General features: G+C 45.2%; 1 protein-coding gene across 1 annotated transcript; it reads left to right on the top strand.

Moving 5' to 3' along the window:
- The first annotated feature begins 1,804 nt into the window (after window positions 1-1,804).
- DNAJC25 (DnaJ heat shock protein family (Hsp40) member C25) lies at window positions 1,805-16,158 on the top strand. Its single transcript, XM_069766961.1, has 4 exons — window positions 1,805-2,179; window positions 10,848-11,000; window positions 13,205-13,675; window positions 15,581-16,158. The coding sequence occupies exons 1-4, from the start codon at window positions 1,853-1,855 to the stop codon at window positions 15,701-15,703; spliced, it is 1,074 nt and encodes a 357-aa protein (XP_069623062.1). The 5' UTR covers window positions 1,805-1,852; the 3' UTR covers window positions 15,704-16,158.
- Window positions 16,159-16,889: the final 731 nt, after the last annotated feature.

Below are 16,889 nucleotides of genomic sequence, written 5' to 3'. Positions count from 1 at the left end.
GCGCAGGATGGCAGCAGCACATGACAGAACGGGCGCAGGATGGCAGCAGCACATGACAGAACGGGCGCAGGATGGCAGCAGCACATGACAGAACGGGCGCAGGATGGCAGCAGCACATGACAGAACGGGCGCAGGTTGGCCGCAGCACATGACAGAACGGGCGCAGGATGGCCGCAGCACATGACAGAACGGGCGCAGGATGGCCGCAGCACATGACGGAACGGGCGCAGGATGGCAGCAGCACATGACGGAACGGGCGAAGGATGGCAGCAGCACATGACAGAACGGGCGAAGGATGGCAGCAGCACATGACAGAACGGGCACAGGATGGCAGCAGCACATGACAGAACGGGCGCAGGATGGCAGCAGCACATGACAGAACGGGCGCAGGATGGCAGCAGCACATGACAGAACGGGCGCAGGATGGCAGCAGCACATGACAGAACGGGGACGCAGGATGTGAGCAGCAAATGACAGAACGGGCGCAGGATGGGAGCAGCAAATGACAGGATGGGAGCAGCAAATGACAGGATGGAGGCGCAGGATGAGAGCAGCACATGACAGAACGGGGGTGCAGGATGGGAGCAGCACATGACAGGATGGGGGCGCAGGATGGAGCAGCACATACCAGGATGGAGACCATATACCAATATAAATGCTCGCCACCCGGGCGTAGAACGGGTTCAATAGCTAGTACTATATATAAGGGAGATGACAAACATGTATATACTGAGGGGAAAATGAGAGGTGTGAGGTGAAAATGAGGGGTGTGAGGTGAAAATGAGAGGAGTGAGGGAAAGTAATGGAGTGATCGGAAAATGACAGATGTGAGGTCGAAATGACAAGTATCAGGCTAAGTTCACACTTTGCGGATTCCACTGCGGATTTTTCTGCAGCAGAATTCCAAAATCCGCAGTGAAAACCCGTTGTGGTTTTTACTGCGGATTTATCGCGGTTTTTACTGCGGTTTCTTCTGCGGATTTTCTTCTGCAGTTTCCTATTGGAGCAGGTGAAAATCCGCAGAAAAGAAGTGACATGCTGCGGAATGTAATCCGCTGCGTTTCCGTGCGTTTTTTTCCGCAGCATGTGCACAGCGTTTTTTGTTTCCCATAGGTTTACATTGTACTGTAAACTCATGGGAAACTGCTGCGGATCCGCAGCGGTCAAATCCGCTGCGGATCCGCAAAGTGTGAACATAGCCTCAGGGGGGAATGAGAGGAGTGAGGGGGAAAATGAGAGGTGTAAGGGAGAAAATGAGAGATGTGAGGGGGAAAATAAGAGAAGTGAGGTGCTATAACTAACCACAGATATTTACTATGCCCAGGCAACACCGGGCTCTTCAGCTAGTAATTAATATAACAGAGTCCAATTGAATACAAAAGGTAAATAAGAAAGGTGCCAGAGCACCACCGCCCGCAGTGCTGGAGCGTGTTTGAAAAGTGAGACCAATATGTAAAACATGAAGTATATCTAGCTAATAAAAGCCAGGAGCCAGGGACCCACCACACCCGACGCGCGTTTCGCTATGGAAAGCTTCGTCCAGGGGTGAGTCTCTATATTAAAAGCCAAAACCAGGAGTGGGTGATAATGCAGAAGTGGTGACATATTTCTATTAGACTTTTCCTCTAATTGTTCCACTCCTAGTTTTGGCTACAAATACTGAGGTAAAATACTGAGCAGATAATGATAGTGTGACCGCGGCCTGACCAGTCTCCCAGAGGTGAAGCCCCCCTGCTCTTTCCCAGCACTTGTTCCCTCCTGTACTCTTGTCCAGCTATGTGTCTGTCAATAAAGTTATTGCAGTGAGCGGCCGCTCCTCCCCGGTGTCACGTTGCAGCTGGCGGCTGCTGACATGGCGGTCCCGGGGAAGGCGGAGGGGGAAGCGGTAGTCCCTCTCCTCCTTCCCGGGTCCTCCATGTCTCTTCGGTTGGTCGTCCTGTTCCTGAGCTTGGCATGTCTCGCCGGGCAGTCGGCGGCGCTCACAGAAGGGCTGTACTGCGGCCGGCAGGTGTGCTACGACGTCCTGGGGGTGAGCAGAGATGCCAACAAGGCGGACATCGCACGGGCTTACCGGCAGCTGGCCAGGAAGTATCACCCGGACCGGTACCGGACGCCTGAGGACAAGGAGACCGCGCACAATCACTTCCTGCAAGTGGCCACCGCTTATGAGACCCTGAAGGTAACACGTCAGCGGGGCGCTGCTCACAGTATGGGGGGCGCTGCTCACACTATGGGGGGCAGGGTGTAGTGGCGCCGACACGTGCGACCACCCAATATGCGCTGCTGTGATGATGTCCGGTGCCAGGCAGGCAGCTTTGGCTCGGCTCCACACTACAGGTCATGGCTGGCATGACTGCTCGGGTGTGTTGGCCTCTTCTCATTGGTCAGTGACTGCGAACTTGAGCTGTACACAGAGAACATATGCTGCAGTTCTGGGGTCTGCTCACCATGGAGCCCACCATACTCTGACCATGTGTGTTCTGGCTTAGTACTGACCACGCAGGGACATAGGAGTGTTACCGCCATATAGAGTCCAGAGCGCACCTCTCTTTAAACAGTAGCTGAACCTCTAGCACTTTAAACTTGATATATTTATCTGCAAGCAAATCAGAGAGGGTCTGTGTTCTGAGACCACCACTGATCCCTTAGCGCTTTTGCTTGAGTGTTCACGCAGAGCGGCGCACAGATACGATGGAAAGCTCAGGCTTTGTGCTTTCTATTGAATCTGTAGCCCACTCAAACAGCAGCGACTGGTGGGCTTCTCTTCTGACTACTGTCATGCTGATTGACTCTGCACTGCATAACTGCTGGGAGCCGGCTGTCAATCAGCATGACGTCAGCAGTAATGCCCCAGCACCAAAGCAGTCCGCAGTAGAAGAGCCGCTCTGTTGATGTGGAGCCGGTGATGACTGCTCTGCGCCAAATAGAACAGACAAGTAGTTGCTAACTGGTTAGCTACTAACTGTTAGCGCTTAGGCACATTTTTTGCTTTTCCTAAAGTCCCGAGCTCTATTCATTACAGCACAAGATTAGTCACATTAGTCATTAGGATGAGGACAGACTTCCAAATTTACCCATCTGCAAACCGTTTCCATACAGCCCCTGGCATATTCATTGGGTGCAGCCACTCACTGTGTTTGTGCCCTTGAAAATGCTGCATATATGTCTAACAAAACGAGTGACACCATTTTATACACTGGAGTATGTAAGAAAGTCTACAGCTGCAGGTTTAGTGGTGTGACTACCTCCAGAAGCTTAGAAGGATTAGCGCACCACAACTCCAGTGTTTACGCTAAAGTAGGCGGATGGATATCATACAGTGGGTTGCATTAATAGGGTCATATATCTTGGCAGACCCCACGGGTCTATGCATTACATGGGTGACCTTTATTTTGAATGACTGGCATGTGATGCCAAGTGTCTCCCCACAGCTGCTGCTAGGGACATTTTTGGCCGAGCATGACTTCCTGCAGTGAGAGCGGACTGCTGGGGGGTAGACAAGCAAGGATACTATTGCCCTGGCTTCTTTTTGTTTAAAAGGCTGTCTTCAGGAACCAACCACTTTAGAACAAAAAGGGGGAAAGAGCCATGCATATGATGCACACACCTGATGGGTATGATAATAAAATAACTTTATTAGCACCTACTGGCAAACATCAAAAACGTTAAAAAAAATAAAAAAAAAAAAATTAATGAAACCCCTGGATATAATGACAATCAAAAACAGGATACACAATACTACAATATGCATATGTGCTTTGCCAAGTCAGGCAGAAATAAATAAAGTCAAGTAACTCATACTGTTATATTATGAGGGTACAAACCAATACAAAAGATAAACACAGTAAGTGTCAGTCACTGTAAATATAAACACATGTATAGATGGGCATCCCCAAGATAATAAACGTTGAAAACCATATGACTATCGACAAAAAGTAACATGTTATGTAAACAACATGGGGTACATAAGGTGGACAGGACCCCTAGTTGCGTATGCATGCATTACACAACCCACCATGCACAGCCCATAAGGAAGCACCCCAACACAAACCACATATGAACAAGTGAAACAAAAGTACGAAGACTTCGTACAGGACACCTAGTAGAAGGTACCTTCCTACAATAGTTAATAGTGCATATGCAGTTGAATATCCATACAATGCAAGGTGCTCAGATAAAGTACCTGCCTACAGCAATTAATAGTGCACATGTAATTGGAAGTCCATAAAGTGCAAGGTGCTCAGACAAGGTACCTACCTACAATAGTGAATAGTGCATCTAAAATTAGTTTCTCAATGTAACGACACAGCTGTTGGGTGACCTGGGACCAGGGGCTGCTTCCATGTCCCTAGCACTAGGGGACACCCTAGCTCGCCCTACCTCCCATGATACTTCTGAAGGTGAAGATGTCAAGCCTTCACTTGCCTTATCTCTTGAGTTAGCCCTCCGTCTGTTCTCTTCCCTCACCCAGGGAATAGGGGCGCTACTATGCACCGCAGTACACCAACCCGACAAACAAGAGTTTAACAGAAAATCCAGGCATACAAAATATTCACTCACATATAACGGAGGAATGCATCGGGGAATAAACCAAAATAGAGAAGGATAAGGAATTACCACACATACAAACCAAGCAACAGTCACAGATAACTCCTCCAACACCTCTTCCCTCCATTAGCCATTCCGCAATAAAGCTAGCTCTGACAAGGATTTGCAACAGAGCCCAGATTATAAAGGGGAATGGAGTGGCTAACTGAGCACAGCTGTGAGCACAGGGATTTCCACCATGGCCGATTAACCCCTGTTCTGCCAGAAGGAAAAAACAAATTTAAAATGAAATAGAAGTGCTTCTCAGCGCCGTGGTAGGAGCAATCGGACGCTGAAGTCTTCTGGCTCCACACTGTTGTGGTAACTCCGTGACACTCAAGTAATGCAAGGTGCTCAAATATAGGATCGCCAGGAAAGTGCATAAGTGCATGGTTACCCGGCCAGGGGTGAGGAACAAGCCCCACGCGTATCGCTTCTCACGCATCTTCATCAGGGAAAGTGAGCTGTTCAAGCCAGTAAGTGCATATATAAATACCTGATTTGCTTGTGGTCCCCCCGTGTATCAGGGAGAGACAAGGCTCAGCACATGATCAGTCTGTCTAGCGCTGTCTGGAACAGGGAAAGACAATTAGCATTCATCGGAGCCGAGGCTGCGCATGCATGTTCAGCTGTACTTAGCTGAACACTGTAGTAAGTATGTGAGTTAGTATTGGGCTGCAGCATGTAAGGCTACAACTAGATTTTTAGCTGGTGGCCCATGCATAAATAAATAGTGCAATGAATGGGGCAAAACCAAACTAGGCATGTAGCTGATGGACAGGCATTATATGCTTGCTGGGGGTCCCTTCCCAAGAGGTCCGCAACAACAGCACACAGCTCCAAGATTATCAAGCCCACATGAGGATGGTTTGAGATATGGGGCTTACAACTGTGTTTCCAAGTACCATAATGGTGGATCATGAATAAGAATCCCTAAAAGCACTGGAAGGTGGAAGCCTACTTATGGTCTTCAACCAGCGGCGATATTATGGCTGCAGATATAAAATTAAACTGCACTATGATAGAGTACTAGAATGGGTAAAGAAATAGGAATATCCATATCCAGCATGTGCCGCACCCGGCATATAAATATATGCCAATATGACTATGTACTAGGGGCACAGTCGATGCATGGTTTAAGATGTGGGGCTTCCAATTGTGCTTCAAGGTGCCACAGTGGTAGATCAAGAATAAGGGCCTTTTCAAGCACTTAAAGGATCAAGTGTTTTTATGGTCTGCACCCAGTGATGATATTATGGCTACAGATATAAAATAAAACCACACTATGATAGAATACTGGTATTGGGAAAGAAGAGTACCCATAACTAGCATATCTGACACCAGAGATATATATTTATATATATGCCAGGAACCCCTTTGAGAGCCATGGGATAGGTGTTACTTCTAGATCAGTGGGGGTCTGACTGTTGGGACCGTCACCGATCAGCAGAATAGGTTACTTCTACCTACTTTAGAATCTAGCAGCAATGTACATATTCTGCTGTTGCTCTATCCATTCTCTTATGGGACTGCTGAGCGCTACCCTTGGCTTTCTCCAGCCGTTCCCATAGAGAATAAATACTGCAGCAGCATAGCATGTGCACAGTTGTTCTATTCTAATGGGAATAACACCTGTGTTTTTCCATCTAGAAGTTATTACCTATCCTGTGGAAGGGGGATAACCTCTTACAACTAAAATACCCCATTAAATAACAGAATAGCATCAAGAGCAGTACAGGTGCTTCTTCATGTTTTGTTTGAAGCTAAAAACTGCTATAATGCTAGTAAGACTGATATAGATGTGTTCTATAGAATAAAGAAATCAAAGTATATGGTTGGCCTACTCTTTTCTTGCTTTTTTGATTATTAAATGCCTTTTTTTTAGTAATAATCTCTTTATTTATAAAGCACCAACATATTCCGCAGCGCTTTACAGTTTGCACACATTATCATCGCTGTCCCCTCTGGGGCTCACAATCAAAATTTCCTATTGGTATGTCTTTGGAATGTGGGAGGAAACCTGAGAACCCGGAGGAAACCCACCCATATGCAACCTATATATATAATTGTCTAAGGGTCACTTCCGTCTGTCTGTCTGTCCTTCTGTCACAGTTATTCATTCGCTGATTGGTCTCGCCAGCTGCCTGTCATGGCTACCGTGACCAATCAGCAACGGGCACAGTCCGGAAGAAAATGGCCGCTCCTTACCCCCCGCAGTCAGTGCCTGTTGCCCGCATACTCCCCTCCGGTCACCGCTAACACAGGGTTAATGCCGGCGGTAACGGACCGCGTTATGCCGCGGGTAACGCACTCCATTACCGCCGCTATTAACCATGTGTGTCCCCAACTTTTTTACTATTGACGCTGCTTATGCGGCATCAATAGTAAAAAAATTAATGTTAAAAATAATTTTAAAAACCTGCTATACTCACCGTCCGTTGTCCGCTGAGCCTCTTGCGCCTGCCGCCATCATCCTTTCCCAGCGATGCATTGCGAAATTACCCAGAAGACCTAGCGGTCTCGCGAGACCGATAAGTCATCTGGGTAATTTCGCAATGCATCCTGGGAACGCAAGATGGCGTCAGCCGCGCGCCCATCGGCACAGCGCCGTTGGATCCCAGGAGGCGGAGAGACAGGACGCTGAGGAGCAGCGATGAGAATGGTGAGTGTGTTAGAACTACAAGGGGCCCTCGGATCGTTAGGTGGGTATGTTTATTTTTTAACCTGTGACATACGTGGCTGGGCAATATACTACGTAACTGGGCAACATAGTACGTGGCTCTGTGCTGTATACTACGTCGCTGTGCAATATACTATGTGGCTCTGTGCTGTATACTACGTCACTGGGCAATATACTACGTAGATGGCAATATACTAAGTCGTTGGGCAATATACTAAGTCACTGGGCAATATACTACGTAGATGGCAATATACTAAGTCGTTGGGCAATATACTAAGTCACTGGGCAATATACTACGTGGCTGGGCAATATACTGCGTGACTGGGCAATATACTACGTGGTTGGGCAATATACTACGTGGCTGGGCAATATACTAAGTCACTGGGCAATATACTACGTGGCTGGGCAATATACTACGTGGCTGGGCAATATACTACGTGGCTGGGCAATATACTACGTGGCTGGGCAATATACTACGTGGCTGGGCAATATACTACGTGGCTGGGCAATATACTACGTCGCTGGGCAATATACTACGTCGCTGGGCAATATACTACGTAACTGGGCAATAAACTACGTGGCTGGGCAATATACTACGTGGCTGGGCAATATACTACGTGGTTGGGCAATATACTACGTGGCTGGGGAATATACTACGTGGCTGGGCAATATACTACGTCGCTGGGCAATATACTACGTAACTGGGCAATAAACTACGTGGCTGGGCAATATACTACGTGGCTGGGCAATATACTACGTGGTTGGGCAATATACTACGTGGCTGGGGAATATACTACGTGGCTGGGCAATATACTGCGTGGGCTGTGCAATATACTACTTGGACATGCATATTCTAGAATACCTGATGCGTTAGAATCGGGCCACCATCTAGTGTATAATAAGAATGACAAAAGTCTGATTAATTTTCAAAAGTTGCTATTATTTACTGGTAAGCTTTCCAACAATATAGTATAAGTACAAGAAAATTCTTCCCAGCTATCTGCATGGATATAAGGAAAATGCATGTTGCATAGAAAAGCCTTTAGAGCTAGTATCACCAGTAAGTAGTGTCAGACTTGGATACCAAGTGCCCACCAGTAAGGGTACCGTCACACTATACGATTTACCTACGATCACGACCAGCGATATGACCTGGCCGTGATCGTAGGTAAATCGTAGTGTGGTCGCTGGGGAGCTGTCACACAGACAGCTCTCCAGCGACCAACGATGCCGAGGTCCCTGGGTAACCAGGGTAAACATCGGGTAACTAAGCGCAGGACCGCGCTTAGTTACCCGATGTTTACCCTGGTTACAAGCGTTAAACTAAAAAAAAACAAACAGCACATACTTACATTCTGGTGTCCGTCAGGTCCCTTGCAGTCTGCTTCCCGCATTGTGACTGCCGGCCGTAAAGTGAAAGTGAAAGCACAGCCGCTGTGCTCTGCTTTCACTTTACGGCCGGCAGTCACAGTGCGGGAAGCAGAGACGGCAAGGGACCTGACGGACACCAGATGTAAGTATGTGCTGTTTTTTTTTTTTTTAGTTTAACGCTTGTAACCAGGGTAAACATCGGGTAACTAAGCGCGGTCCTGCGCTTAGTTACCCGATGTTTACCCTGGTTACAAGCGAACGCATCGCTGGATCGCATCGCTAGATCGCTAGATCGGTGTCACACACACCGATCTAGCGATGACAGCGGGAGATCCAGCGATGAAAGAAAGTTCTAAACGATCTGCTACGACGTACGATTCTCAGCAGGATCCCTGATCGCTGCTGCGTGTCAGACACAGCGATATCGTAACGATATCGCTGGAACGTCACGAATCGTACCGTCGTAGCGATCGAAATGTTATAGTGTGACGGTACCCTAACCTACTCCAGGGCCCCACTTTTCAACTACATGCAAATGTGACATCCTCCATCACTCATTTATATAACAATGAACTGGGCAGATAGTTAAATGGATAAGATGCTGCCTTTGTACATAGTGATTTAAGTATATTGTGCCACTCTTGCACAGGGGACCACCGGTGTGTTCTCCTATTCTCCAAGACTGCCAGTAAGTCCTGTGAGACGATCCAAAGCAAAATTCATGGAGTAAGCTGCATCAGCTGTAGATACAACCAGCCTTTCATGGACAGGGAATGAGCGTACTATCTCACACCTGTTATGACGTTTTAGGTGCGAGTCCCATTTTTTCAGTGTATGGTTCTTGGAAGCCATTTTGCTGTGCAGCTTTTGCATCACTTTTCTTTTGCGTGTTCAGTAATTGCTTTTTTTGGTTACCATCATGGACACCCATGCATCAGGTAACAAGAAGCACATGACCGCATGTTGTGGCCAACAGCAGCCAAAAACGGAAAGAGCAAGCAAGCATATTAGCTCTGTCTCTTGCTATCTATGGTTACAAGAACAGCACCACACATTTATAAGTACTAGATGGTGGCCCGATTCTAACGCATCGGGTATTCTAGAATATGCATGTCCACGTAGTATATTGCCCAGCCACGTAGTATATTGCCCAGCCACGTAATATATTGCCCAGCCACGTAATATATTGCCCAGCCACGTAGTATATTGCCCAGCCACGTAGTATATTGCCCAGCCACGTAGTATATTGCCCAGCCACGTAATATATTGCCCAGCCACGTAGTATATTGCCCAGCCACGTAGTATATTGCCCAGCCACGTATGTCACAGGTTAAAAAATAAATATATACTCACCTTCCGAGGGAGCCCTTGTAGTCATGTCGCCTGTGGGCGGTGCACTCGGCAGGCGACATGACCGGAGCATCGCGAGGAGCGGGAAAGGCGGCAGAAGGTGAGTATATAATGATTTTTTATCTTTTTAATTATTTTTAACATTAGATCCTTTTGCTATTGACGCTGCATAGGCAGCATCAATAGTAAAAAGTTGGGGACACACAGGGTTAATAGCGGCGGTAACTGAGTGAGTTACCGTGGCATAACGCGGTCCGTGTGAGCGGTGACTTCGGGGAGTATGGAGCGGGCGCCGGGCAGTGAGTGCAGGGGAACAGGGAGGGACTAATTGGACTGTGGCCGTCGCTGATTGGTCGCGGCAGCCGTGACAGGCAGCTGGCGACACCAATCAGCGACTGGATTTCCATGACAGAGTCCGCGACCAATGAATATCCGTGACAGACAGAAAGACGGAAGTGACCCTTAGACAATTATATAGTAGATTCTATAGAAACTATATGTTAGGTATCTATGATAATATGCCTCTGATGAAGACTATTCACCCTCGTGTTTCTGATGTTGTTAATGTGCCCATTGGTATCAGTGGAATCTTGTACCCGGCTATGCTTGGGAGGCATGATGTAAATCTTTTAGCCTGGTATACAATAGTGGGCATGTACAGTCAGTGCAAGTTTTCCACGCTAATATATAACACGTTGGTCTTACAGTTGCAAAGTCGTTTTGCAGTTATTTTATGTTCTCTTAACAGTGTCAGCCATATGAATATTGGTGTTAATTTCTTGAGACTGCTGGTTCTAATAAATCTATCTGAACCTATGTAAAATTGACAATAATATAATCTTTTTTTGTCTTTGGATAGGATGAGGAAACTCGGAAAGATTATGATTACATGCTGGATCACCCTGAGGAGTACTACAGGCACTACTATCATTATTACAGCAGGCGTCTGGCTCCGAAAGTGGATGTGAGGATAGTCATCCTTGTTACAGTGTGCGTCATCTCACTCTTTCAGGTAAGTATTGTAACTACTTCCTGACCCCCCATAAACTATAAATGTCCAGGCGGTCTGAATCTCGCTGCATTCCCGATCTCTGTGTACACAGTGCTGTACAAGCAGTCCTTAACTTAAGAACAACGTATGACTCCCAGTAATGAACTTAAGATGGAAAAATAAACGCTAAATTAATAATTACTCGCTACTCCAGCCGCCTCTCTGCCCACTATTTTCTTCTGTTGCATGCCGTATCTCTGACTTTCTCACTATAGGTCAAAACGTCCGGCCTCGTACAGGCCTCGGAGGTCACTGAATGTTGTAAGGTCACAATGTGAAGACATGCTGCTTATTAAGCACAGTGACCTTTAAGGCCTGGATGCAGCTGGAAGTTTCGGCCTGTAGTGAAAAGGTCTGCCATGCGCCACGAGATGATGGAAAGAAGAGCAGCGAGGGGGCTGGAGAGGTGAGTGATGAGGTGATAATTGGTAAAACAAAATATATAATACCTCTCCGGCCATCCCACAGCTTACTGCCTACTTAAAGGGACTCTGTCACCTGAATTTGGAGGGAACAATTTTCAGCCATAGGGGCGGGGTTTTCGGGTGTTTGATTCACCCTTTCCTTACCTGCTGGCTGCAATGTTGGATTGAAGTTCATTCTCTATCCTCCGTAGTACACGCCTGCACAAGGCAATCTTGCTTTGCGCAGGCGTGTACTACGGAGGACAGAGAATGAACTTCAATCTAATATTGCAGCCAGCGGGTAAGGAAAGGGTGAATCAAACACCCGAAAACCCCACCCCTATGGCTGAAAATTGTTCCCTCCAAATTCAGGTGACAGAGTCCCTTTAATGTTAAAAATGGACACTTAGTTCCTTTGTTTGTCCACTAATGTCTAAAAAAGTATGAAAATATAAAAATTTAATGCCACGTATGACAAAAAAATGCAGGATGTATTTGAATATCTAAAGGAGAGAAAAAAAAAAGTACAGCTCTTTAAACCGCATGTCTGAAAAAAAACGAAAACAAATGTGTCTGGTCAAGAATTGGATAAAATCGCCTGGTCTTGAATTAGGTAAGTTGAAATTCATCTATGCAATAGCATGGCAGCAAAGGACGTGCTTACAAAAGCAAAAATTGAAATTGTGGTTTCTTGACTGTTCGTCCTTTTCAGCCTCTTTGGCATTGTGCTGACAGCCAAGTAGGAGAAAAACAGCTCGGCAGAGTCATCACTCCAAAGTTATTGCCTATATCAGAATGATGTGTTAAAGGGATTGAGGGCACCCTTCACTCGTGAGTGTCTCCTGTACGTGTGGCTTCATTTTTCACACATACTAGAGACACAGATGCACAACCATTATAATCTATGGGCTGCACACATGTCCGTGTGTCTTGCACAAAGACATGTCCGTTTTTGCTGGCAGCATTGATGACCAAAGGCTGACATAAAGTGTGACATTCGTGAAGCACTTTCCCGAATAGAATGTGGAATAGTAATGTCAGATGTTTAGGTCTTAAAGATGTGCCCAGATAGATAGATATCTGTGAGATATATAAATAGTGCTTTGCGTGTGTAGTTTAGTTTTCATTTATTAAGCTACTATATAAATGAAAAAAATGATGTGGGCTCCCCCCCCCATTTTTGATAACCAGCTAAGGTAAAGCAGACAGCTGCAGGCTGATCTATTATCTATCTGATTAACTATTTTGATTACCAGCTCACAGCTGCCCCAGAAGTGGCACATCACATGAGATGTGTCAATTCTGGCACTTTGCATGGCTCTTCCCGATTGCGTTGGTGCAGTGACAATGGGTGTAATTTTAAATGCATGGTGAGAATGAAACATGACTGCAAAAGTGTATGTAGACTTTCACCATGGAAACTAACCATACAGAGGCACTTCCAAATATTAGTTGTCAGATGCAATCATTTTTTAAGGCATCTACTGGTTGTGCATGACCATTGGATTGCCATTTGGATTTTACCAAAATTGTCTGTATCTGACAGTCTGGCTCCTGCCTATGGTCCCTGTTAGTAGACAATGTGTGAAATCCTGAATGCAATGTAGTGTTGGTGACTTTGTGAAGTTTTTCTGTACTGGAGACAACATAGAAAATACTTTTATGATCAGACTTGAGTTAACGCTCTGGAAAATGTGGTACAATTCAAATCAGTAAAGTTCTAGCTGTGGTTGTCACCTAATTATAGTGAATATTCTTCAGTTTTACAGCTGGAGGAGCAGCTATAATGAAGCCATTAAATACTTAGCAACAGTGCCAAAATACCGAATCCAGGCCACTGAAATTGCAAAGCATCAAGGTCTACTGAATCGTGGAAAAGAAAGAGGGAAGAACAAGAGATCAAAAGAAGAAATTAAAGAGGAAGATGAGGAAATAATTAGGGACATTATCAAGAACAAAATAGACATTAAAGGAGGCTATCAAAAACCCCAAATCTATGACATCCTCCTTTTCCAAATCATCATGTTTCCCTATTATTTCATCCAGTACATGAGTTGGTATATCCGATGGGTGTATACATTTAATATCAAAGGAGAGGAGTATGGTGAAACAGAAAAACTCTACCTCATCCGTAAACACATGAAAATGTCACAGTCTCAGTTTGACAGTTTAGAAGATGAACGAAAGAAAATATTTCTTGAGGAAGAGCTGTGGATCCGAGAGAATTACGACGTAAGTAGATTTTTAACACACAGAGTCACCACCAGCCTATGTAGGAGCATTAACATAATTAACCTACAAATGCTGTTACAAAACAGCAACTGAGGCTACGTCCCCTCGGTCAGTAATTGGCAGCGCTTTGGATGCAGTACATGTACGCTGCGTCCAAAGCGCTGCCGGTTTTTTAACGCAGGTGATTCCGCATGTGTTCATTGAACCGTGCTGAATCTCTGCGTCCCAATACATTGGATGGGTGATATTTATCTTGCAAAGACTGATCATCTCCGCAAGATAAATAGACATGCTGTGGTTTGTAAAGACACGCCGCATGTCCGGCTCCGCATGTAAGCCGCGGGTGACGGTGCACGCATAGTGGAGATGGGATTTCTTGAAATCCCATCCACTATGCTGTAACATCTGGCTGCTGCAGATGTATGCAGCGTCCAACCCGCAGAGTTTACTGACCGTGGGAACATAACCTCAGAAATCTGCATGAAATGCAATTATCTGTATATTTTTTTTAAAAATGTAAAAAAAAATTGCGTGGGCTCCCGCATAATTTTCACAACCAGCAGAGGGAAAGCCGAGGGCTGATGTTAATATTCTGGGACGGAGCCAATAGCCAAAGGTTCCCAGGCTATTAAGATCAGCTCACAGCTGTTTGCTTAGCCTTTACTGACTAGTTTACAGGGGAACCCCCCACCCCGAAAAAAATCGACATGGCGTCCCACTATAAAATCAAACCAGCAAAGGCTAGGTAGACAGCTGCGGGCTGATATTAATAGCTTGGGAAGGGGCCATGAATATTGGCACCCCCCCAGGCTAAAAACATCAGCTCTCAGCCGCCCCAGAAATGGCGCATCTTATAGATGCGCCAATTCTGGCACTTAGCCTCGCTCTTCCCTCTTGCCCTGTAGCGGTGGCAAGTGGAGTTCATGTTTCTGGGGTTGATGTCACCTTTGTATTGTCAGGTGACATCAAGCCCATGGCTTAGTAATGGAGAGGCGTCTATAAGACACCTATCCATTACTAATCCTATAGTTACATGGTAAATAAAGACACGGACAGAATGAAGTCCTTTATTTGAAATAATCCCCGTACTCTTTTATTGAATCTAAATTTACCATACTTACTGAACGCCTAATCCCTGACACACTGTTCTGCAAACAATCAAAAAATAATAAACCAACATATAATGCTATCCTGTCCGACGTAGTTCATTTAATCCCGAGTGTCCCACGGCGATCTCACGTGTAGGACACTCACATCGGGAGACTATTCTCCCATCATCGGCTCATGCTGTCTGTTATATGAGACAAAAGACGTAGCCGAATGGGAGTAGTAGTCCCATCAGATGACGCCTGAGTACACACACACAGACACACTCGCATATTCTCCGCTCACAGACACATGTTCTCTGCCCACACACTCTTCCGCCCTCTGACATAATTTCCCTTTGACAATTCGCAGCGTTCTTGGCAGCAAATCCGCAAACCTTTTTACACATGGGTTTTTGCTGCGGATTTGACTGACTCAATGGAAGTCAATGGGTGCAGAAATGCTGCAGATCTGCAAAAATAATGGACATGCTGCGTAAAAGTAAACTCTGCAAATAAGGATGGAAATTTCCGCATCATGTGCACAACACTTCAAGAATGTCATTGATTAACATTGCTTTAAGCAATACATTTCAGCGTGGAAAAAACGCTGCAGAAACGCAACAATTCCGCATCATGTGCACATAGTCTTATGTTGTAAAATGGTTGTAGGGAACCTGCTGCATACCAGATTTGTTTCTGTCTTTCTTGTTTCCTTGGGCACTTCACCGGAGACTGTAGTAGAGAATTGCAATCAGTGCACTTTCTTAATATATAATACTCTGTACTTTACTGTACATTTTGTTGTCATTTTTAATAGATGTACAAAAAAGCACAGGAGGAAGAAATGAAGAAAAAGATGGCTTCAGATCCACGATGGAAGAGATATAGAAGATGGATGAAGAATGAGGGACCAGGAAGACTCACATTTGTAGATGACTGACAATGCTGTCTTGCTTGGTCCTATAGATATTTTGATAAAATAAAATATAGTTTTTTGTGTTTCCAGCACACAACAGTGATCCTGATCCCTGAATGCAAATTTTGGATACATACCCTTGCCCATTGTATTTAGGTACTTTTGGGCATGTTCAGGGCAAATGTTCACGAAAATGACACTGTGCTTTCCCTGTATCTAAATGATCTTACTAGAAATGTTTTCTAATTCTGGGGTGGCACCAGTTATTGGCTATGCTTTTGCATCAAATGTGCACGGCTTTGCCTTACTGACATTGACATTTGTAAAGTTTACAATGATACCATCAGCCTATTTGTCTTGGTGCTTTACCTTTAGGATCCACCGTCAAGAACAAACACCCTGGCTGAAGAAGTGGACCAAAAATTAGCATTGATCATTTTTAACAGATTGTGTTACAATTAAAGGCTAATTTTAATGTATATTTTCTCAACATTTTTATAGCTTACTGGGATTTTATGATTATTTATGCCCATGCAGAATTAATAGAATGTTTGGAAAATAAGCAGTTTTTAGAAATATGGTTATAATTGATCCCATGGAAAAACTAATTCTGGTGCTGGACTAAAAACTGCACCATGTGAGGCTATGTGCACACGTTCAGGCATTCATGCAGAAAATTCCTGTGAAAATCCGGACATTTCTGCCAGATTTCCGCAAAAAAACCGCATGCGTTTTTTGACGCGGTTTTTGCTCGTTTTTTGCGCGTTTTTTTTCCGGACGTTTCCCAATGCATTAGACAGTGGGAAAAATGCAAAATTAATGAGCAGGTTCATTATTTTTCCGCAATGCGTTTTTCATGCAGAAAAACGCACATCATGTGCACAGAAATTGCAGATTTCATTAAAAATGATAGGATGCTTAATGTATGCAGATTATTTGCGGTTTTATAGCGTTTTTATAGCGCAAAAACGCTAAAAAACCGCAAATAATCTGCAACGTGTGCACATAGCCTAAATGTTGTGAAAAAACTGATGGTATGCATCCAGGAGAAGCTGAAATGTTACAAAAATGCTGCTTGTAAACAAACAATTTATACAAAGTTGGTGAAAATGCAACTGGTTCCAACTATTAAGTTGTTGTTACTGTGATCAGCGCTTGGATTTGTGCTGCCCTAGTCCGGGGTGCAGCCCTCCACCGCAGCCAGTCTTTG

The sequence above is a fragment of the Ranitomeya imitator genome, chromosome 1 (genome assembly GCF_032444005.1).
Source record: "Ranitomeya imitator isolate aRanImi1 chromosome 1, aRanImi1.pri, whole genome shotgun sequence".
NCBI lineage: Eukaryota > Metazoa > Chordata > Amphibia > Anura > Dendrobatidae > Ranitomeya > Ranitomeya imitator.
The sequence above is the reverse complement of the archived record's forward strand: the minus strand, read 5'-3'. Positions and strand labels throughout refer to the sequence as shown.

Coding starts and splice junctions, on each gene's coding strand:
- DNAJC25 (XM_069766961.1), top strand. CDS start 1,853: ATGGCGGTCCCGGGGAAGGCGGAGGGGGAAGCGGTAGTCCCTCTCCTC. Junction 2,180..10,847: donor CCGCTTATGAGACCCTGAAG/GTAACACGTCAG, acceptor GTCTTTGGATAG/GATGAGGAAACTCGGAAAGA. Junction 13,676..15,580: donor GGATCCGAGAGAATTACGAC/GTAAGTAGATTT, acceptor CATTTTTAATAG/ATGTACAAAAAAGCACAGGA.